At 39.9% G+C, this 25,318-nt stretch overlaps 1 protein-coding gene across 7 annotated transcripts in view; it reads right to left on the minus strand.

Annotated features, from left to right (window-relative positions):
- Positions 1 to 25,318, minus strand: part of SORCS1 (sortilin related VPS10 domain containing receptor 1) — a 546,182-nt gene that overhangs the window by 176,518 nt on the left and 344,346 nt on the right. For all 7 annotated transcript variants that reach the window (XM_053909904.1, XM_053909903.1, XM_053909906.1 and 4 more), the window contains exon 6: positions 7,017 to 7,081. In XM_053909904.1, coding sequence (XP_053765879.1) covers positions 7,017 to 7,081 — 65 coding nt within the window. The remainder of the gene's footprint in view (positions 1 to 7,016; positions 7,082 to 25,318) is intronic.

A 25,318-nucleotide genomic window follows, 5' to 3' on the forward strand; every position in this document is an offset into this window, starting at 1 on the left:
ACTGCTGTGTGGGGAAGCCTGTGTTATCACGTTTCACGCTTTTCTGGTTAGTTTTCAGGGCTGTCTTTAAGGCTACTAACTCAGAGAGGCCGAGCTGAAATCACAAGTAGTTGAAATGAAGTGGCTTTTGCAGTACGAACAATGGGATCAGAACGAAACAGCCAGGAAAAAAAGCCAACGGCAAGGTGCCGCCATGCAGCCTAATGCCTGACGCCTTCTGTGGGGACAGGAAAAGAAGGTAAATGAAGATTATAAAACATGGCATCTAATAATGCCAGTTGGTGTGCTAGTATTGGGACCTCAGCTGGAGGGAGGGTGGCGAGGCTGATCCTTTTTTAGATTTATATACATACGCCAAAGTGTGAATCTTCCCTAGAACGTTAAAGAGATTTGGTATCTTTTGAAGGTTCCTTGATGAGGAAATACAAATAGCCAATAAATAAATGAATGAATAAATAAATAATCTTGATCTCATTCATAATTAAATCGATGCAAATTAAGACAATAGGGCATGGCTCTTTGCTCATCAGATGGGTTATTATTGAAAGATCTCTGATAATGCCCTGGACTACTGAGGGCTTACAAACACAGGCAGGCATCCTCATAGTGAGTGAGTGTGCACGACACAAGCACCTCAGGGGACAACGTAACAAGGTCTGCTGAAATGCTAAATGTATATACTTGCAGACCCAGGGATCTGCTTGCAGTTATTAAATTTCTCTTTTCAGCAGTGCTTGCTGCCTGCACAAGGGTGAGTGCTTACTAACCAAGTAAGTAACGTGTGTGCATGTGGATAAATGTATTGGCACCGCTTGAAAGGGCCAAATACCTACACGTCTATCAGTGAGAGAACGGCAAACTAGCTTACAGCTGCCTGCACGGTAGGGTTTTTTGTAGTGATCAGTCATGAAGTGACTACATTTATATGTGCCGATGTGGAAAAATTTAACTGGCTATGGTATTCGCCAACAGTAAATTTGGCATAACGGTTTTACAACGTGAACATTTCTGAGTGTGTATGTATGTGTATGCGCGTACGTATTCACCGGTATGGGCCCAAACGATTTCTGAAAAAATGCAGAGTAAATATTAAAAAAAAAATTACCACCTCTGGGGAATGGGAAGGGAGGTCAGGAAGTGGGTTTTCCTTTTCACTTGATGCACCTGAGTGCGGCTTATCCTTTTTTTTTTTTTATTGTCATGGTTGCTACTTTTGTTGTTATAAAAGTCATCTATTTTTATAGGAAGAACTGAAAGCGCCCCGCAGATAACATCCTGAGGACTGATGAGAACTGAGGTCTCCATCACGGCCCCAGAGCACTGCGGCCGTGCTTCCTCTCTCCAGACACTGCTAGGCATGCTATTCAATATGGAAATCAACTGGAGCGCTGGAGAATAGGAAGTGGAAAGGGGATGTCCAGTTCTCACCAACGACCAGAATTTGTGGTATGGTGGTTATATAAAGTTGTGAGTCTCCTTTGATTTTTATTTCACCTTGTAAAATGCTGGTCTGTGGTTCATTTCAGCAAGAGTTTTTGGGCATTTTCACAGTTGGTTGAAGGGCCAAGGTTGTTTTTCCCCAGTGAAAGAGATGAGTCCTTATGCAAGTTGTTACAAGGTTACTTACTCATGCAAATAGACAACGAGCCCAGTAATTGTCCCCTGTCCCCTGTCCATGGCAGCACGGATCACCACCAGTACGGAAACACTCATGTCACTGGCGAGGCTGTTCATTTCAGAAGTGAAAGGGAGGAGCAATAAAGTTTAAACTTGGTATTACAGGTTTTCTTCCAAGGTCATGTTTGCAGATGTGTATGAAAATGGAACTATGCATCCCTGCATAATTGCTGTGTGAAGAATTCTGGTAACAGTTCTGTTCTTTTCTTCCAAAATCACATAGACAAACACACGGCATACAATTACAGGGAGTTGGACAGGTTCTCACATGCCCCCATTAGCCCTCCAGGCCTCTGCTGACCCTCCAGGACTCTGCAGGCCCTTAAAGCCCTTCTTTAAGAAGACATGCTTAACGTGGATGGAACTGGAGAGTGTTATGTTAAGTGAAATAAGCCATACAGAGAAAGACAGATACCATATGTTTTCACTCTTATGTGGATGCTGAGAAACTTAACAGAAACCCATGGGGGAGGGGAAGGAAAAAAAAGAAAAAAAAGAGGTTAGAGTGGGAGAGAGAGCCAAAGTATAAGAGACTCTTAAAAACGGAGAACCAACTGAGGGTTGATGGGGGGTGGGAGGGAGGGGAGGGGAGGTGATGGACATTGAAGAGGGCATCTTTTGGGATGAGCACTGAGTGTTGTATGGAAACTAATTTGACAATAAATTTCATATAATAAAAATAAATAAATAAATAAAAAATGTAGAATAAAAAAAAGGAAGACATGCTTATACAGATAAGGAAATTTATTAAGTCAACAGATGGGTCAGTCTCTGAGCTTTGTTTTGTACACAGAACCAAAATAAAATAGGATATGGCTTTTCACAAAGCTTTCAATATAATGGTTTAGTTAACATTTTCTAACCCCATGCATTACATTCACAAATGCATTTATATTAGGTGAAACAGTAGAATATAGGTTTCATTTTTATTATTTTAGTGCACTGTGTGCATATAATGCATGTGTGAAAGCACATTCTCTCTCTCTCTCTCTGGCTCTCTGGCTCTGTCTGTCTCTCTCTCTCTCTCTCTCTCTCTCTCTCTCTCTCTCTCTCACACACACACACACACACACACACACACACACACACACACGAGATATTTAAACAGCAAAATCTTTATACCTGGGGTGAGGACCTGTCAATTTGTACGGAGTTAGATGCAAGGGCCAATAACAAATGCCACATCCAATAAATACATTCAAAATTTTCCAGTAATAATTCCTGTGATTGATTGTAATTGAGGTTGCCTCACAAGGTAGAGAGGTAAGGCAAGGAATAATAGCAACGTTGTCACAGTGTAAACCGTAAGACATCTAGATTCTAGAGCCCAGTGGCAGAAATGTCTATGCTAGTCATAGACAATAACAGAGCAAATGCTTTCCAGAGCTTACTTGTCCTCAACTGTGGAGACTTCAGTTGAAACAGAAATAAATTATAAAATGTAACCTAGGGAAATTTGAAATGAGACTAAAACCAAACTTTGAATATCAAGCCCAGATAAATATTTGTAAGCCTCCCTGTGGGGAGGAGACATATAAGCTAGTATAGGATTTTTCCTGTGTTAAAACTACAAAATTCCTGAATCCATTAACATCAGAAAGAAAGTACTTATTCAGAGTAAAAAATATCGTATTGATTTGGTATATAGCCTACAAGACGCATGACCTGGAATATAAACAATGGGTTCCACATATTTAAATTGTGTCCTAAATAACATTGAAGGCACAGAAAAACAAGAAGGATCTCCATCAGAGAATAAGGAGAGAGGTAACATCAGACATTGGAATTTCTAGAGCCACTGACCAGCCTGGAACCTGAGTTTCATAAATATACTCTCCATAAAAATAAATAAATAAATAAATAAATAAATAAATAAATAATAAATACACTCTAATACCTTACTACTCTGATCTCTCTGTGGTCTTTCCTACTCTGTTTCTTTGACCTGAAGTAGGTACCTTGAGGAAGAGGAAGAGAGAAAGAGTGCAAAAGGGGTGGGGGGAAGAGAGAGAGAGAGAGAGAGAGAGAGAGAGAGAGAGAGAGAGAGAGAGAGACTGAATATGATATTGAGAAAATCTCATTTTTTTATACCCAGTCAGGTCAGGCATTATGCTTAGATCCTTTATTTCAATTGGTAGGTAATTTCTTTTTTCCTGTTTTGTTTTGACAGGGATAACTTTTCAAATTAAATCCCTTTATTGAATTTTCACTCTTGGGTAGTTTCTGAAGATGCTGCCTTTGCAAAAAAAAAAGTAAAATAAAATAAATAAAATTAGAACTGATCTATTTCATGCCATGTGAAAGGTGAGCCTGAGATGACAGCCTGGCGTTATCAACCTTCATGGCTGCAGGGAGCATCGGAATAATGTTGGGTGAAAGAAAACGTGCAGATCAGGGAAAGAGACAGCCTTATTGTTTTCAGGATAGGGGGTTATGTGCATTAGATGCCACAAGCCAGAAGCAGTATTATCCCCAAAAGCTTGAAAATTAAAGCAATCTGGGATGTTACCAATTCCATCTGTGGCTTTCTAAACAAGAGGTGCAGTCATGGGAGACAGACCCTAAAGCTCTTTCATTAGGTTTTCGTTATGGGACTTTGTTACTCTAAACATGTTTCACTGACCAGCAGCATTGGCTTCGCCTGGGAGCTTATTAGGAATGCAGTCTTTTGGGCCCGTATTGAATCAGCATCCACGTTTTAACAAGATCCCTAGTTGGGTCAGGTTATGTCCAAGCTTGAGATGCAATGCCCTAAAATTTTCCGACAACTTAGTAAGTGACTTGGTAACCCTGACAATGGGTCAACTGTGTGTATTCATTCATTCAACAAATATGTATTAAGCTCTATCTACATGTTGACACTGAGGCATGTGCTGAACACACAATATTGAACAAAGATACACACGGCCCCTTCATTCCTAGAACGTCAAGACTGGTAAAGGAAAGATACTGTAATCAAATAATCATGGAAAAGGAATGTAAATAGATTGAGTAACGTCAAGCTGAGATGAGCACAATAAAGACAAAGAAGAGTTTTGAACGAAAGCAAATAAAATAAGACACTGGTGTAGACTGGAAGTTTTGATATTATTCTGTGGTTACACTGGTGCTCATCTTTGAGGGAAGCCAGGTGCAAGGTGCAGGGCAACTCTCTGTACTAGTTTTTGCAACTTTTATGTGAGCCTAAAATTATTTCACACTAAAAAGTTAAAAAAGAAATATTTACATCTGAAACATCCATACTGATTAATTACAACGAATGGGTCAGGGAAGGCAGAAGGGAAGTAGATATTCCAAGCAGAGGAACCAGCGGGTCTCAGAGCCTTGTGATGACACATAGGACCCTGCACATTCCAAGAACTCACAGCAAGCCCACAGGCCTGCAGACAAGGAGTGAAGAGAAGACACAGGGAGACAAGCTAAAGAAATGGGCAGGTTCCAGATTACACTGGAACTATGGGTCAAGGTCAGGTGTCCTGAATAATTCTACCTGAGGGAAAGATTATTCTGGCTCTTGTGTAGTAAAAACTGGACCTTGCCATCCAAGACAACCTCATCAGTTCTAGAGCAATGGGGGAGGGGGGGCGGGGGTCGTGACCAGAGAGAGCCCACTGAAGACATAGGAAGAAAGCTCTAAACTGCTGAGTTCATTCTGTGTCAGGCATAGTGCTGGACATATTACATGTGGCAGTCCTGCCTGAATTTATAAAGGAGGAAGGTGATAGCTTGGACCCTGAACTGTGCCCCCGCTGATTCTGCCAAGGAATATATTGATTCCCCAAAGGGGAAGTGGAACCGCTGGAGATGAAAAAGCTCATGCCGTGTGCACAGTAATGAAGTAGGTGTGGTTTCTGGAGAGTCTGGAGTGCAGGGGTGACCCGCTTCTTTTAGCTGAAAGCCAGTGAAGTACAGCTACCTTCCGCTTTTGTGTTCAGACGAGCTAAGGGCAAGTGGACAGGTACAGGAGACAGTGATGATGAAGTTTTTGAATTGCGAGGGGTAGGTCTCAATACTTAGATCATCACCCTCTGGCTCTGGGCTGGGCAACCTCATTGCTCTGCAGTAACTGCGGATATCAGTTTGCCTTTTCTTCTCTCCACTTGAGACTGACTTCTTTCTTCCCCCCATCCTTTCTTACTTCACCTGTTCTTCTTCTTTTCTCCTTCTTTGATCCCTTTAACCTGTGGTGCCCTATCGTAGGCCTGGTGGTACTCCTCCACTCCTTAGACCTTCTGGAGATCCTCTGGACCAAAGAAGGGAGAGGAAACTTAGGTTATTGCTGTTTAAATATATTACTTAAACCAGCTATGCCTTGGTTTCCTCGTCTGTAAAATTAGGATAATAACCTACAAGTTCTTGTGGAGATTACTTGTGATAAAATATATGCAGTGATTAGCATAGTTCCTGGTACAGGGTACGTGCTCAATGAATGTTAGCTAGTACAAGAATTGTTATTATTTTTTAAATATTTTTTTAATGTTTATTTATTTTTGAAGGAGAGAGAGAGAGAGAGAGTATAAGCGGGGGAGGGACAGAGAGAGAGGGAGACAGAATCTGAAGTGTGCTCCAGGCTCTGTGCTGTCAGCACAGAGGCCGATGCGGGGCTCAAACCCACCAACCATGAGATCACGGCCTGAGCTGAAGTTAGACACTTAACCGACTGAGCCACCCAGGTGCCCCAAGAATCATTATTATTAACTTATTTCATTTACAGATGAAGAAGCTGAGGCATAAAGAACTTAAGCAGCTTTTTCAAGATATTAATTTTTCATAACTAGTGAGTGAACTTTTGAGACGTTGAGATATGGGTGTGGATCCTGGACTGCAATTTTCTTTTTCGGTTTCATGTACTCAAAGCCCCAGTCTCTACACAAAGCATAGTTCCTCCTTGCAGCTGGCCTAACTGGGTTGCTAAACATTATCAATACGCCAGCAAACGAACCCGATCGATGTGTCCTTCAACCTGTTTATGATGAGGGACACACAGAATGGTTCTCTTGTCCCTGTCATTTCCAAGTGCTTTGTGACTTCCCAGACAAAACATTGAAATATTGCCTAGGTGGTATCTGATAAAATAAGGAAACTGGAAAAACAAATGAAAACAAAACAGCAGCAATAACATAATAATGACAATAACTACAAAAACTTCAGAAGTAAGATACTGGGGAACTTTCCCATAACCGGGAAAGAAAAACACCTTGATTGGATGAGAGACGCCGGAAGTGATTAAGACAATTCTGGATTATGAAGGACTTGGGTTATTGCCACTGTGATTTCCCTAAAACATAGACTCGGCTCATGGTAGGTTGATAACATCATGGAGGAGTTGAATTACTTACGACCATCTATAGTTCTGGCCTCGAGATGCACAAGATCTGGTTCCTTGTTTGATCCCATCACAGACCTAAAACATGGGGAAAGAGGAAAAGGAACACCAACATGAATGACTTCATATGTGTCTTCAAGAAACTCAGCTGAGCCCACAGACTATTAACATCCACAGGATTTAAACACCACAAGCCTTGGAATATGTCTATGTTTATTTATACAACCTGACAGTGAAATTCCCGCTTCAAATAAAAACTATAATGAAACCTTTATTTGACGAAGGCCGGGCTTAACTCTGGCAAAGATGCTGTATGTTATTAGCTCAGACTTGCAAATAAGTCCTACACATGGCATATGTGTCTTTCTGTGGGCTCAGCTAGTGACAATCTCACTGACAGTATATTAGACTTTCAAGACTTATCAGGCAGATGCCAAGTAAGCTGCTTGCTTTAGTTGGGTCATTTGAATGGTGATTTACATTGCTGAGTGATCTAATTAATTTTTTCATTTGAAATGAGCAAAACTACGTCCTACTGTCCTGTGAACTAGGAACAAACCATGTGATTGAACCGATGCAGTGGCCCGTATGGCACAGAGCGACCATTCTCTGTATATTGAACCAGGGTGAGAGGAAAATGCAGATGTACCTCACTTTAGGAAGGGTGCCTGAAACCATATGTGTAGGTAAAATAAAATAAAAAGTAAAATAAAAGTCTATTTAAAGTGCCTTGGAGGCGTATATTATTTAGTGTAATCTTGCAGAGAGCCATACTAAATAGAAAATAATTATTCTGTTACCTGAGCTATAACAGATAGTCAAAAGTTGAATGAAAGAAGGAAGGAAATGAGAGGAGGGAGGGAGAAAGGGAGGGAGGATATAACAGTATGTGAGCTCTTTGAAATAAGCAAATTAATCACTGTCCTAAGGGCATTCCCAGAGCTCTTTCTTATTTGAACTCATTTTCTCAGCTCAAAGACTCTGAAGCATAGCTAGCTTAGTCTCTCTTCTTCTTAAGAAAAGGAGTCTCCTAACGGCCCTATTATCACTGTCAGTAAGTTTTCTCTGATTGATACATGGTCTGAAATTCAGAGTCTATGCTCACAACATTAAACCCTGCTTTCTTCTCTCTGGAAGCAGAAATGTCCTCATAAGGGTTTTACGATTTCCCCCAAAGAGACAGGGGACACACACTTGGACGCTTCCCATCAGTGCAATCTGTATACGGGCAGTCGGTGACATCCTGACCATCATTTCAGTTAAATGCTAGAGCTCATCTGGGGATGGTGGCTCTCTGCTTCCCACACTGAAGGTCTGATGGGATCCACAGGTGACCTCTTCTGACAAGGCCACAGTCCTCAGGCTGAAAAAGAAAACAAGCTCCCTAAAAACCTTCCAACTAGAAATCTCAGCAGTTAACTGCTGAGTTTTTGCAAATTATTAGCAGGCAGCTGCACGCTGCTCACCTCCCACCTTGCCTGCCGCCCTGAGTTCCTTCCTTGACGTGACTAGCTCTTCTTATTCCCAGGAGAAGGCTGGCATCCCAGAAACACATTGTGAAAGCTAGCATGCAGACCTATCTGCTCGGCTAATGGTGAATGTCAACGGGAGACGAAATAATTACCCTGCATCCAGTTGCAACTTTCCATGTGCTCATAGCCCCAAATCGATAATAGCAGTTTTCTTTTAAGATCTTTTATACCACATCTAAAGGCAGGAGCTGTTGTGTCAAGTGATGGGTCCCCTCTTATCAATTCACAGAAAGAGACAGGGACAAAACAGAATCATTTGCTTCCGCAAAGTCTCCTGTGGCTAACCAGCTCCTCTTACCCTGCCTGTTTTTTTCCCTACCTGTAGGAAAGCAACTGCAACAAGAAAATAAAACTTAAAGTCAAACTGCAATGTTTCCAACAACTTTTATTTGCTGATAGGCTCGCTCCTTTTCCTGGGAGTCTAGGAGTACCTCCAGATCTGCAGTCACAGATTATAAAGAATTATTGCTGCTTTTACTTTGTGGCCCCGGTACATTCTCAAAAGCTGAAGCCAAACAAGGCTAAATGTCTGCAGACGTGCTGGTTTTAACGGTCCTGTCACTGACCAGACACCTGGCACAAGCACATCACTGCAGCTGACCACAAAGCACTGTTGCCTAGCACATTTATACATTTTACTTGTAACTGTGGGGTTTGATGCTTATTTGTGTATAGTAAGACCAATTATTGTGCTTAATAATGGTGGCAATAATAATAATGGGGGGTTGCCAGGGGTTGTGGGGGAGACAGGGATGGTAAAAGGATACCAAGTTTCAGTTATAAGATGAATAAAGTTTGAGGATGTAATGTACAACATGACTACAGTCCATGACACTGCATTATATAAGTGAAATTTGTTGAGAGTGGAACTTAAATGTTCTCACAAAGAAGAAAAGAGAATAAAGGAAAGGAAAGGAAAGGAAAGGAAAGGAAAGGAAAGGAGAAAGGAGAAAGGAGAAAGGAGAAAGGAGAAAGGAGAAAGGAGAAAGGAGAAAGGGGAAAGGGGAAAGGGGAAAGGGGAAAGGGGAAGGGGAGGAAAAGAAAGAAGGGTAAATATATGAGGTGATAGATATGTTAACTCAGTGTGGAAATCCTTTTACACTGTATATGTTTCTCAAATCATCACACTGTATACTTTCAATATATTTTAATTTTATTTGTCAATTATACCTCAATAAGTCTCAAAAATAGTAACAAATCAGAAACAGCATAAACATAAAATTTAACCTAAAATATTCCCTTGATGATTTCCTTTTCAGAGTGAGATCTCAAGAATGGCTTCAAGTATCACTATCCATCATGATAGTAAGTATGACTTCTGGTATTAGGCATAAAGGGTTGGACACCCTTGTTTTATGCTTCCAGATCACCCTGTACATAACCTGTCATGGTTCATAATGGTTTGCTAGATCTCTTTGTATAAATGCCTCTCTTACTTCATTGAGCTCTCACGAGGCAGGTCTTCTGTTTTCTTTATCACTGAGCTCTCTGCGTTCACTAGAGCATAGAGAAGAATGTTTCCTCAGTAAGTATATAGACAACATTTTCACACTGGTCAATATCTGCTGTAATATCTGATATACTGGGTTGTTCAGTTCTGGGGCTCAAAAAGAACCTCTCTGGAAATGTGAGATAAAAATGTTTGATCCAGGATCCTTTAATTATACAAAGAGGCGATAAGCGGCTGTATCTAATAAATCTTTATATTGTCTATATATATATATTTGGGAAAATGAATTCCCTTCTTGAAATGAATTTCACAGAAGGGCGGGGAAACTTCATGCCTTTGCATGCATGGGGGGGGGTCTCTGTCTGGAATTCCCTCTTATTCTTCTTCTGCCTTAACTCTGTTTTTAATTAATTTTTATTTTTAAAGATTTTTTAAAATGCTTATTTATTTTCAGAGAGTCAGAGAGACAGCGAGAGAGGGAGAGAGCAAGCATGAGTGGGGGAGGGGCAGAGAGAGAGAAGGAGAGAGAGAGAGGGAGAGAGAGAATCCCAAGCAGGCTCTGTGCCATCAGTGAACTATGAGATCATGAACTGTGAGATCCTGACCTGAGCCAAAATCAAGAGTCAGACACTTAACTAACTGAGCTACCCAGGTGCCTCTTAACTCTATTAAAAAAATACACACACACACACACACATACATATTTAGTTTGAATATAATATTTCAACAGTCATATACATTGCTCAGTGCTCATCAAGGTAAGTGTACTCTTAATCTTCTTTATCTATTTTACCCATTACCCTACCCACCTGCCTCTGGCAAACAGCAGTTTGTTCTCTGCATTTAATAGTGTTTTTTGTTTCTTTTTTTGTTGCTGTTCATTTGTTTCTTAAATTCTATACAGGAGTGAAATCATATGGTATTTGTCTTTCTCTGACTGACATTTAATTTAGCATAATACTCTCTAGACCCACTCATGTTGTTGCAAGTGGCAAGATTTCATTTCTTTCTTTTTTTTAAGGCTGAGTAATATTCCACAGTATACATATACCACATATTTACCCATTCATCTATCAATGGACACTTGTGTTGCTTCCATATCTTGGCTATTGTAAATAATGATGCAGTAAACTTTACAACTATCAGCATGTTTAAAATAATTGAAAAAAAACATAAGAAATAATCAAGTGTTGGCAAGGTGTGGAAAAAAAAAAAGAACGGTTGTGCACTGTTGGGAGAATCCAGATTGGTGCAGCCACTATAGAAAACAGAATGAAGTTTCCACAAAAAATTAAAAATAGAATTATCATATGATCTAGTGTTCCATTACTGGGTATTTACCCTAAGGAAAACAAAAACACTAATTCTAAAACATATATGCACCCCAGACCTTCTTAACTCTTATAGTCTGTGCACTCTTATAGGCTCAGCAGCAGATACATGAAGTTGAAAATAGACTTTCCAGTGAAGATGCCACCTATGCTAAGTTGGTTGCCCTTCCAGAAACTTCCAGGACGATGCGCATACTTTGGCATAGTATAAATTAGGCTATGCTTCAACTGGTGACCTCACCGTCTATCCTTATTAACCCACAAACTCAAACCTTTCTGTATTTCCATGCCAGGTACAATGCATGCCATGTATAGATAGTCAATAAATGTTTACTGAGAGCTTTTAGAAAAGCAGAAGTATAAACCAACATGTAAACATTTATCAATGTATTTATGTATTTATTTATTTATTATTTTTTTAATGTTTCTTTTTAAGAAAGAGAGAGAGTGCGAGCAGGGGACAGGCAGAGAGACTGGGAGACACAGAATCGGAAGCAAGCTCCAGGCTCTGTGCTGTCAGTACACAGCCCAACCTGGGGCCTGAACCTGTGAACTGTGAGATCATGACCTGAGCCAAAGTCAGATGCATAGCTGACGGAGATTCCAGATACCCCTATCAATGTACTCATATATACGAAATTTAGCAAGTTACTTAATGTCTCTGTACTTTTACTATTTTTATTGATAAAACGAGGCTAAAATAGGTTTTCCTAGAATACATATCTTAAAGCACTTAGCAGCTTCCTTATACATAGCAAGGGCTCTGAAATGCAGCTGAATTCTTCACTTTTTTTTCCCCCTTTCTTATTTTGGGAAGTAGGTGGGGAATGTAAACATCCATCTGAAAATTAAAACTAATGTTGGTAATAAAAGTTTCTTGAGATTTCATGGGTACCCCATTCGCAAAAATTATTTATTAAAATTATTTATCATCATATACCAATAGACAAAAAAAGAGTCAACAGCTCAGAGATCAACTATATGAACAAATAAAATCCATTTTTTATTTAGTGAAACATTCTAAGAATAAGGGCTAAAAATTCCCTGTTCTCAAGAGCTTTAGAGCTAAAGAGGAGAGAGTCACCCCATGTAACAAGAATTCTGATACTCAGGGTGCTAGCTAAGGACATAAGAGGAGTGACCTTTTACTTGCAGACGGGAACCTGTGGGAGAAGGAAGGTCTGAGAACTCGTGGGAGAAGGAAGGTCTGAGAACTCTTTAGAGTAAATGAATTAAATCTTCAAGGATATGCAGTAATATGATCAATGGACAGAAGAGGTGGAAGAACATTCTTTTTAGAGATAATAGCAGATAAAAAGGCCCAGGGTCAGAGAGAATGGCCCATATAGGCATCTACTAGCAAGTAAACAGATCCGTTTGCAGAGTAGAGATGTAGGAAGTAAAATCAAAAGTTAGCCAGGGGTCCATTCATGAAGCACCCTGTGCTTTTTAGTGGATCCTAAAAGCCATGGAATGCCGATGAAGTGAGTTAAGTGGGCAAGGCTGTAAATAGCTAAAAAGAACTTCCATCCCAGTCTATCTATGTGTGGGTCTCCCCTTGCAGGCAAAGTATAAGGTGAAGGCCCTCAGGCCATGCTAGATCCAGCTCCGTTGTTGAAAACAAGACAAAGTCAGCCTCTCACACCTATGCTTCTAGTATCTTAAAGTGGTGTTCACATGCAGAAATCATTTTTGAATAAAAATCTAAGGGTAACTAAAGCCAAGAATGCAAATAAAACAATCAGTCCCTGATATAGTGCAACGTCAGCCTTCTGAAATGCAATCAGCCAAATGCAGCCTTTGCAGACATTTTCTACAGAGAAACTCAGAAATGTCACTAGTTTATCACTCGCTTGGCATTTTGTCTGAGTTTATACCAGTTTAATATAGTGCTCAGTAAATGCTGCAGAGCCACAAAATGTCCTGATATGGGTAACCGCAGAGCAAGTATTAAAAAATAAACACCATGATGGGATAGCACCTATTTATTCAGATTTAGAATTGCAGCTAATGGCATAAGGAGGAAGGAATAGGGATCTGCAGAGTAACAGAGGCTGGGGAGTTGGAAACCCCTGCTTTCTTTTTGTTTTGCAAGAGCATTCATGTTCCCACAGGCTCTCTCCATAAACAAAGCCCATAGAAGCAAGTGGTTCTACCTGCTCCAGGGAGAAGAAACAAATTGCTGGCAGGTATTAGTGGCTGGATCCCCTGACTTCCCCTTCTGTAGCCAAGGGTTCCCTCTTCTGCAACCCTCACAGCTTGGCACTCAAGACAAAGGTCATCAGGAGAGTCCTGGCTAATGCGATAACTTTTATTCTAGAACAAAGCAGCTTATCCTGAGGTCTCATCTCCTGCCCCTCTGGAGAAAATGGGCTAGGAAAAAGTAAATAAAAAGCATCCTAAAAGCGTCATTTTAGCCTCTCTCTGAATCCTAAGAAACATGCTTGCTTGCTTTCTTCTGTCCTCCACACTGTCACACTCATTTCCCAAAACCAAATATAGTTGCTACAAATAACAAATAAATAGAAAGACAGACAAAAATAAGTGCTTAGTTTTTTAAATGCATAATGGCTACTGTGAATCAACATGGCCAACATCCTTAGCCCCATCACATTCTGCATTTTGCCATCCTTACTCCCCCCAACTGGAAGCCCAACCATTGAGTTATGTGATATCTGCAACAAATGTGTGTGTGTGCATGTGCTTGTGTATGTGTTTACAGAAGCAAAGTGAGGAATGGAGAGGGTATCTGACTCAGTTAAGAGATACATAAAGCTCAGGAAGGCAGTAGGGGGATGAGGATGTTTGTTAAACAAAGTGCATGGTGGAAACAAAGCCGAACACAGAAAGCAATACTGAACAACTAGCACTATGTCTCTCTAGACATTGAAACAACCAGATCTAAATTGGTCAGGAAAATCCATCTTGCCACAATGCTCCCCCTCCCTCTACTTTCCCTTTCTCTCATTTAATGGCATTGCTTCTAAAACCATTGGTTAATTTCCCACTTTCTCACTTCCCATTGTTTGGGACCCTCTCCTTACCTTTGTTGTTTCCTGAATACAGATGAGGGGATCTAGAGAGGCACCAGGGAAGGTGACTACATGGTCAGTGGGGTCCCCAAACAGAAGTCAGTGAGCCAATGAGATACAGAGAAGTATATTTTAAATGATCCAACAGTTTGGGATTGAGGTAAAGGAGTAGCTCAAAATATTTCTTTAATAAAGTTTATTTTTATCTTTTTATTGGTTTTAATTTTTTTAATGTTTATTTTTGAGAGAGAGAGAGTGAGCAGAGGAGGGGCAGAGAAAGAAGGAGACACAGAATTGGACGCAGGTTCCAGACTCCGGGCTGTCAGCACAGAGCCCGACACGGGGCTGGAACTCACAAACTGTGAGATCATGATCTGAGCCGAAGTCAGACGCTTAACCGACTGACCCACCCAGCGCTCCCCTTCTTCCCCCCCCCCTTTTTAAACTGTAGTGCTATCATACTCTATGCACTTTTAGCAACTTGTAAATTTTACTCTAATACATCTTAGAGACTGTTCCATGCCACATCATAAAATTAAATGAAAATACCCAGTTTGTCTACCTATTGTCTACTGATTGACCTGAAACAGAAATGTATAATAAAGGAAAAAAAGAAAACACTGGAAATACACAGACAGAATTTATCACAGTAGTCATCTCTGAGAGAGGTTTTAGAATTGGGGGTGACAGTCAAAGAGATCATTGTCCCTATCAGTAGTTTAATTTTTTACAAGGAATATGTATTTATGCATTATTCTTATAATTAATAATAATAAACCTGTACTATTATTAACAGTAAGAATGTTTATTCAGTCTGGAAAACAAAATCTATGAGGAAACATAATTGATGTGTGCAAGTCACAAAGGGATTGAGAGAAGCAATGAGTGAGGTTAGCATGCAGAGGAGACCTGGAATTTTCTCGAACCCCAGAGCACTTGCACTTCTGCCACCAACTTACTAAGAGTGCTTGGAAGGTAATACTATGGAAGAGCAGTGGCAGGACGCACCACTAAAGACACAAGGGGGTGTGTGTGTGTGTGTGTGTGTGTGTGCGCGCGTTGGTCTTAAATTCTAAGTGAGAGGAGGAAGGTGTGAATGTCCAGCTTGAGACTAGAGGGGCCATATTAAGAGAAGACAAGGAGAGGACAGAACTTCACCACTTCCCCTTTCTTTCCATTTCTGTTAAGGGCAAAGGACTTTAGAGAGAAGAACAAGTAAGTGTAAAGGAAGTGAAACCTGAGCATTTTGTTGCTGGATACAATTTGGCTCAGAGAAATTATATTCTAGAAGAGAAGTCCAACAACAGCAAACTTCACAGTTTTTGTTTGAACATACCAAGGAAGGAAAACAAAAATGAGCACATGCCAATATACAATGATTTGTTAGTTGTAAGATGAGGAAATGCACAAAGATGCTTACACTTTAACTCTAGAAAATATACACAAAATAGAAAGTAAAACAGGAGCAAAATACCCAGGAAATGCAGTATCTTCTCCCTACATCTGAATGAATCATCTTTTACATCTCTGGGGTGCTGCTGCGAGTAAATCACCATGGAGACTATTGGTCTAGATTAAGGATTCCTGGGGGCACCTGGGTGGCTCAGTCGGTTAAGCGGCCAACTTCAGCTCAGGTCACGATCTCGCGGTCCGTGAGTTCGAGCCCCGCGTCGGGCTCTGGGCTGATGGCTCAGAGCCTGGAGCCTGCTTCTGATTCTGTGTCTCCCTCTCTCTCTGCCCCTCCCCCGTTCGTGCTCTGTCTCTCTCTGTCTCAAAAATAAATAAAACGTTAAAAAAAAATTTAGATTAAGGATTCCTGGATTATCCTTAGTATTTAAACCTCAGAGGGGCAGACAGGTGATTCTCAAGTTTTTCAATGAATGAATGAATGAATGAATGAATTAAACAAATATTTACTGGATATGGGACCATGTGCCAGAGAAAGTTCTAATGTGTTAAGGGTTTAGTAGTGAAATTAAACAGGATAGTCACTGCACTTCACGATGTTCCATTTCAATGCAGAAGGCAGGGAAGGTATAAATAAACATAAATATCTATCAGGTGGTGATAACAACCTTTCTGGAGAGTTGTGTAGGAAAAATATATACAAACTATACGAAGCTTTAACTACATCAAAAACACCACTGTTATACGGTGTTGATCAATGGCTGGTGTCCATCTGTTAAGCGCAGAATCGATACCACACAGGACTTGCAAGGCTGTGCCCTTGTTGGCTTCCTGCTCATCAACTGTCAACAACTTGGATGAGAATACCTATTGTGTGTCTACAAAATTCACACATGACACAAACTGAGGAAAAATAATGATGAGATAAGAGAAAGGCAGTGGCAGCTCTGAACGCAATTTACTTGCCTGAGGGCATAGAGTTAATAAATGACACAATCAGATAGGAACTTAGGATTTCTAATTTTTCTACAGTTCTATGTATCATCTGTAAAAAAGAATGTTAGCAACAAGATTTCATTAAAAAAACTGTTCTGAGGAGTTAAAGAAAGAGTAGGTGAAGCTATCACTCTCGTCAACAGTATAAATTAAGGGATCGTCTTGAGATGAAAAGTCTGTTACAGGTTAACTAATTCAAACACCATATGTCACAATTGAGGACACCAAGGCTTCAAGAGAGCAAATACCTTGTCCAAGGCCACATCACTCAGACAGTGTCAAGACTGAAACTACTAACCCAGGTTCTTAACTTACTCCAATGGTCCTTCTCATGAAAAACAATTCATTTTCCTTTTACTCCTTAGTATCTCAGCAAAGATAGTATTAATATAGAAGATAATGTATGTGTCTTACACCAAAAAGGTAAGGAGAGATGATGGGAAAACTTCAGACAATGTGACATCCTGCGAGGGTTATGCGATGCTATGGCTTGAATGTTTGTGTCCCCCTCACCCCAAATTTATGTTGAAGCCTAACTTCCAGGAGATGGTATTAGGATGTGAGGCCTTGGGTAGGTGATATGTGCCCACATAACAGAGACCAGAGAGGGCCCCCTTGCTCATTCTACCATATGAGAACACAGCAAGGAGGTAACCAACCACCTGTAACCCACTTAAGAGGGCCTTCATCAGACCCCCATATCACTGGCATCCTGATCTCAGACTCCCAGCCCCCCAAACTGCGAGAGAGCAACTTCTGTTGTTTATAAGCTATCCAGTCTGTGGTATTTTGTTATAGCAACCCCAACGGACTAAAACATGTTTAATGGGCATTAGGGTAGTGTGGACCTAGGCATATTTGTGTGGGTTCCATATCCTAGAATCTGAAACTAGCCTGGAAATTAAGTCTAGCTTAGATCCTCAAATATCAGGGCCCCTATGTGGCTTCTCTGCAGTTACTTGAAAAATGACAATAAGTTCTGATCCTTCTGAGAAACATAATGTTAGTTTCTACACTGGACCGGTAGGTCCCCGGCCCCTACCTAAGGCTGGTTTAACCATTCTCATAGCTCTGCTTTACTTTTTGAGCCTATTATGAAACAAAAACACTGCTGGATATTGACACTGCAGAAAAAGTACCCAGAAGGCTATAGCTCACAAGTCCCTCAGTGGAGAAGGGAAAGTAACCCAGTCAGTAAGTATGGAGGGAAGCAAGGGCAGAATCCAGTTACACACAGGAAGAAATCAGATTCATCACAGCAGGGGCACACATTCCTGGGGTGTCACATGGCAGCTACTCTCTCCAGTACTCTGCTTATTTACAAAGAATTTCTGGAGTTCTGATTACAAGGTGTCCAGGGATTTGGAACTGGGCAAACACAGCGATGATACCCCGTGAAAATACTTTGAAGGCCAGTGCCAGTGTGTCTTTGAACTCGTATTAACTGCCTGGCCGAGGAAACGAATGTGATGATGGAAAGCATCAAACATACATTTTGATTTTTTTAAATTAATAATCCACTCTGGGTGAAAATTCTAAAGTTGGAGTCAGAAACATCTCAGTGTGACAGAAAGAAAAGAGAGGAAGCAGGGAGAAGTTAAAATAGAGGGGAGGGAGAGGAGCAGAAAGGAGAAGCCATGAAAGAGGAGGGGGGAAGAGCAGGCAAGGAGCAAAAGAGGCCTGGATGGAAGGGTGAAGACTTGATAAGGAGGAAGAAAGGGGCAGGAAAGGAGAGCTTCTGTCCAGTGGCTTCTCTGCAGGTCACTAAGCCTTCCTGTTTGTCTCCAGCCACCACCAGCACCCACCCTGAATTCCTCCAGCTGGAAATTATCCTTGAATGCTCTATTATTATTGTAATTGGTATAATTTATTTAAATAACACTGCTTTTAGAAATCTAATGGTAAAAATAATATGCGTTCACTTGTAATGGAAAGCGGACCAAGGTATACAAAGGAAAATAAAACATTCACACAGTGCGTTCATCTGGAAACAACCAACTTTAACATTTTGTTGTTGATCTTTTAGGGTACTTTTTCTCTGCTTCTGTAGGCATTCCTTTTTAGAAAAAAAACAACAACTTTTGCATAACATAATACTGGAACATAGCATAACATACCATAATATTGGAACATACTATTTTGCCAGCTGCACCAGTATTCTGTAATTTACTTAACTGATAGGCTGACTACAGAATATTGGTAGTGTCCATACATAATACTGTGATGATTATCTTTGTAGGTAAATATTGGTCTGTCTTTCTAAACTCTTGATTTTTTAATAGGCAGAATTATTCAAGGAGGGAATTTCACTAACTCAAAGAGAATGAACATTTGTTTAAGACTCCTGCTACACATTGGGGCACCTGGGTGGCTCAGTCGGTTGAGCGTCCGACTTCGGCTCAGGTCATGATCTCGCAGTCTGTGAGTTCGAGCCCCGCGTTGGGCTCTGTGCTGACAGCTCAGAGCCTGGAGCCTGCTTCAGATTCTGTGTCTCCCTCTCTCTCTGCCCCTCTCCCGCTCATGCTCTGTCTCTCTCTTTGTCAAAATAAATAAAAACATTAAAAAAAGACTCCTGTTACACTGTCCAATTGTCTTCCAGAAAGTTTATATAAATTATGCTCTTAAGAACAGCATACACAGTGTCCATTCCCCAAGGCCTCACCAAGGCTAAGTACTATCTTCTTAAAAAAATCTAACCCTGTGATAGTTTAATAAATTGTATATCTTGTTTGTTTTGTTGTTTTTATTTCTGATTTGTGAGACTCAAGATTTTCATTTTGTCTTTTATTTTTCTTTATAGATTGCCTATCATGTTCATGGGCCTCATATCCACAGAGATGATTTTTATTCAAGTTTTCATTTGTAAAATGGATTAAATTGTTTAGGATGTTTACCCATTTATTGTACTTTCTTTTTCATATATCTTTTAACAGGTTAAGTTTGGAACCTGGATTGTTTCTTTTGGTAATTAATTTTTTTTGAGTAATCTCTGTATCCAGTGTGGGGCTCAAACTCACAATCCTGAGATTATGAGTCACATGCGCTACAGACTGAGCCAACCAGGTACCTTTGTTTTGGTAATTAAAATCACTATTGAACAACAAAGGTCAGTACTCTTTTATAGAAGTTTGGGTTTTGGTGTGAAGCAGAAAATCTTGCTTTTTCTTTGATGAAGACAAAGAAGATGGGGAAAGGAAGAAGTGTGTGTGTGTGTGTGTGTGTGTGTGTGTGTGTTGATGATGATGAGTACCTCCAAGTCACCCTCCCGATGATGAAGATGTTGTGAGATGCCCAACTGAACAAACTGGGGGAAGCCCAGAACCGTGGAGGGGAATCCCCTCCTCCAGGACCAATAAAGGAGTTGTGTCACTAGGAAAATCCATTTCCTTCTGAGATCTTCATCCCAGGTCAGACCCTAAAATATCCCTTTAAAAATGATTCTATTAGACAGAGTGATCTTGCCTTTAATTAGCAAGTGGCACCTTAATGGCATATTAGTGCCTAATGGGATTGTGTTCCAACTAGCCCAGAACAAGGGCACAGAGATATCTAAAGAAACAACAACACCAATAAGATGGGCTTATTCACCATCTTTTCTGGTCACTAACCAATGGTATAAATAGATAAATGATCAAGATGGGACAATTATTCCTTATAGGGGAATTCTAATTAATACTGATAATAAGAAATGATCGAAGTAGGAAATTACCATCAGAATACCACAGAAATAACTGTTACAGGCAAGATCCACTGAGGAATACTAGAATTAGTGGGCAAAATGCATAGCCTCAAAGAATCTTTCCCAAAATATTTATTAATTATTTTGGTGTTTTTAACATATGTTCACAAAATTTTTGATACTCTTCTTGCCAAGAGTTGGAGCTTAATTCTCTTTCTCTTGAGAATGCACTGGATTTAGTAACTCGCTTTTAACAAATAGAGTATGGAACAGGAAAAACAGTAATTCTGCAGTGGAAAAACCTGGCAAACCCTACCTTAAGTGATCAAGGTTAACATCACTGGTAATAAGACATATTGATATACTATATTGTTTGATATGATGCCATGAGAAGGGGACATCATTTCTGTGATATTCTTCCAAATAATCTATAACGCTGTAATCATGAGAAAATATCAGACTACCTGATTTCATGTACATTCTAAAAAATATCTGACTAGCACTCTTCAAAACTGCCTAGGTCATCAAAGACCAGGAAAGTCTGAGGACCTGCCACAGATTGAAAGAGACTAAAAGATATGACAAATAAGTGCCATGTGGGATTTTGGGGAAAAAAGGACATTTTTTTAATGTAAAAATTTTGGGGGAATCCAAACCAAATCTCCAGTTAAATTGACAGCCTTTTACCAATGTTAATTTCTTCTTTGTAAATACTACTCCATGGTCATAAAATATGTTAACTTAACAGAAGCTGACTGAAGATGATATGGGAACTCTCCATTCTATCTTTGCAATTCTTTAATGCTAAAATTACTTTGAAATAAAAAGTTAGGGGGGAAACTATACCCAAATCTCCCAAGATGTACTCGCTTAGAAGAAAACTACTATAAATAGGAAAGTGATCTGGCCTTTCTAAATCGTTGGCGTCACATGGAATGGATGGGTCAGGTCATTCTATCACCTAAAGTGGGTAAACTACTGTAGCATTCCAACTAGTGTAAATTTATGATTCATAGATTTCAATAATCACAAAAAATGAAGTTATACTATTAAAAAAATGATACGATTGGAAAAGCGGCTCTTATTACTGAGATGTTCTTACTCTTCCTTTATTTAGAAGTAGAAATGCATGTGGACAGCCAGAGTTTTTTCTGATTCTAGAGCTGCCCTGATTACTGTGGGAGGAGTCTGACTGCAGCTGAAAACATAAATCGGTTGGCCCAGGAACTGTTGAAGTGTGAGGGTGGATGTGAAGCTCCGGCTGATGTGCCTGTACACTGTGCCTGCTTTGGGTTCCTCTCTCTTAGGCACCTTGTCTTCCTCGGCTTCCAAATACAGGAAGGCTAACTGCCCATAGAAGGCACATTCTGGAAGAGCTAGTTTGTTCTCTGGGTTAGTGATGCAGAAGCTCTCCCAGGCACATAAATATTCTAACAAGTTTCATCTTGTCACAATAGAGTCATAAAATTGCTCTGTTCAGCACATGATAATGGCTTTGTAATTCAATTATTGGTAGAATTTGTCTTCTGGTATTTATCTGCCTTAAACTTCAGGCACTCATGGAAAACCCTTTACCATAAATTTCATAAATGCTGCAGCAGGTTCTGTCCTCCACCCCAGGGCACATCCTGCCATGCCTGTGAAAACCTTGACAGCTTTCTCTAAATTATGGAATTGCTTTGTTTAGAGATGTTGATGTTTTAAGTGCCAGAGCCAAACGATAAAAAACAGTGGGACAGGTCCATTTCCTCTGGTTATTCTCTGTAGAGAAAGAGAGATCCTGACAGACAGAAAAAAGTTCATTCTCAATCCAAAAGGCTGTTTTTACCCATTTATCTAGAATTGTGTGGAAGGGATTCCTTCAATTCATAGGAGGTCATATGTGATAGCTTCAAAGTTCTCGAAGAATCCTGGTAACATTCTGAATACATTCATAAACACATCAGGGCTGGTCATCTACACGGACTCCCTGGTCAAAGAGTTGGTTTAAGGATCTTCTTCTGTCCACTCTGCCTTTCTTTCCTACCATGTCAAACAAGCCAGTTCATAGATCTTCTCTACCATTCTGTTTAGGATTTACCATCCCACATCTTATTAGTTACCTATTAAGACAACATTATCTAACCTTCGATTTGAAAAGTAGGTATCTGTGGCTGCCTCATCCCCATATTCATTCTTTAATTTTCACATATTTGATAAATACTTATTGAGCATCTACTTTATCAATTCCAAAATGCTCACTTTTTAAAACAAAATTTAACATCTCTTAAATTCATTGGTATCTTATAATCATTGAAATGATAATGTTTAGGGGCACCTGGGTGGCTCAGTCAGTTAAGTGTCTGACTTCCACTCAGGTCGTGATCGCGTGGTTCGTGGGTTTGAGCCCTACATCAGACTCTGCTGACAGCTCAGAGCCTGGAGCCTACTTCAGATTCTGTGTCTCCCACTCTCTCTGCTCTGAGAAATAATAAACCCCCCTCTGAGAAATAAATAAACATTAGAAAAATAAATGATAATGTTTAACTGGCATGTTTTTTTTGACAATACATAAAATAAAGGTATCATCATTCAATGGGATTTTAGAGTTGACGAGATATGGTATGCTCCAGGCAGTGTTCTAGGCATTTCACTCCATTAGCTCTTTGGTCAATTTCTTCTCATCTTTGGCCTATCAATAGACAAGTCCCTTTCCTTAAAAACCATTCCCCAGGAACACCCTCCATCATAACTTAATATGAATATATATTTGTGTGTGTGTGTTTTATTTTTTCCTTCTCCTCTTCTCATTTCTCAATGTTTTAACATGAGATAATAGTGGCTGACCTTACTTCTTGGTATTTTGGTTACAGAATACAAAAAGGAGAAGCATGACTCAGTTAAAAGAGGAATATTACCTGAAAACAATGTGGAATATGCAATTTTTTCTCATCTTTTTGGGGAGGCATTTATCATGTTTTATGTTATATGGGGGACAATCACATCACTGTCAGGTGAAGCATAATTATGTTTTTGTTTTTACTTGGAGATTATATATGGTTTTACAAATGTGCCAGGTACCAAGTTCTCAAGGGGTAGACTGTGGTGATTTTGTATTGGATCAACTTGCCCAATCTACAACCATATTTTCCACAGTCTCTATAATTTCAGATTAGAACTGACCAAAAGGAAGTACATATGAGATGCAGAAGACAGCAGGGAAGCAGTAGCCATTTCACTCTGAAGGTCGTTTTGGTTCAAGGTGCCAACAGACAGCAAAAAATTGCTGGCAAGTTATGGTCTGGTCTGTCCTTGCCCTTCCCTTCCCAAGGTCTATGTCCAGCTATTCTTCCAGATTGCCAACCTCGCGCCCTCAGGCCCCAAGCCAGATGCTGGTTTTCAACTCCCAGAGGGGGTCATGCTACAGTCCCAACTCAGCAGCTGCAAACTCCTCCAGGACAGCAACTGTGTTTCCTCTAAGTTCACGGCCAGGAGTTAGATCTAAAAATTACTCACTCAATTGATATAAATTAAATGAACCGAGTAACAAGGGTTTCTAAGTAATTGAGAAGCTATAAAATTAAACACTAAACTGATTTTCTATCCATTGTTCCTGATTCTGGGGCAACAGGAAAGTAAAATACATGTCTGCATTAAAAATTCCCACTGAATTCACAAATCAATCAACGCGATACCCCACATTAATAAAATAAAGGATAGGAACCTTATGATTCTGTCAACGGAGGGAGAAAAAGCATTTGACAAAATACAGCATGCATTCTTGATAAACATTCTCAACAAAGCAGGTATAGATGGAACATACTTCAACATCATAAAGGCCATATATGAAAGACACACAGCTAATATCATCCTCAATGAGGAAAAACTGAGAGCCTTTCCCCTATGATCAGGAACAAGAAAAAGATGTCCACTCTCACCATTATTAACATGGTCCTGGAAGTCTTAGCCTCAGCAGTTAGACAGCAAATAAATAAAAGGCATCCAAATTGGCAAGGAAGAAGTCAAACTTTCACTAGTTGCAGATGACATGATATCTACACAGAAAACCCAAAAGACTTCACCAAAATTGTCAGAAAAATACATGAATTCACTAAAGTCACAGGACATTAAATTAACGTGCAGAAATCTGTTGGATTTCTATACACCAATAGCGAAGCAGCAGAAAAAGAAATCAAGGAATCGATCCCATTTGCAATTGCACCCAAAACAATAAGATGCCTAGGAATAAACCTAACTAAAGAGGTAAAAGACCTGTACTTGAAAATTATAGAACACTTATAAAAGAAATTGAAGAGGACACAAAGAAATGAAAAAGTATTCCATGCTCACGGATTACAAGAACAAACATTGTTAAAATGTCTATACTGCCCAAAACAATCTACACGTTTAATGCAATCCTTGCTAAACTACCACCAGCATTTTTTGCAGAGCTAGAACAAAAAAATCCTAAAATTTGTATGGAATCACAAAAGACCCCAAATAGCCAAAGCAATCCTGAAAAATAAAAACCAAAATGGAGCTATCACAATTCTGGATATCAAGCTATATTATAAACCTGTAGTCATCAAGACAGTATAGTGCTGGCACAAAAACAGACACATAGATCAATGGGACAGAAGAGAAAACCTAGAAATGGACCCACAACTCTATAATCAAGTCACCTTTGACAAAGCAGAAAAGAATATCCAGTGGAAAAAAGACAGTTTCTTCAACAAATGGTAATGGGAAAAACTGGATGGCAACAAGTGGAAGAACAACACCATACACAAAAATAAATTCAAAATGGATGAAAGACCTAAATGTGAGACAGGAAACATCAAAATCCTAGAGGAGAACACAGGCAACAACCTCTTTGACATCAACCTGAGCAACTTATTACTAGATACAT

Source organism: Panthera pardus, unplaced genomic scaffold (genome assembly GCF_024362965.1).
Source record: "Panthera pardus isolate Hobbes unplaced genomic scaffold, ASM2436296v1 HiC_scaffold_22, whole genome shotgun sequence".
NCBI classification, from domain to species: Eukaryota; Metazoa; Chordata; class Mammalia; order Carnivora; family Felidae; genus Panthera; species Panthera pardus.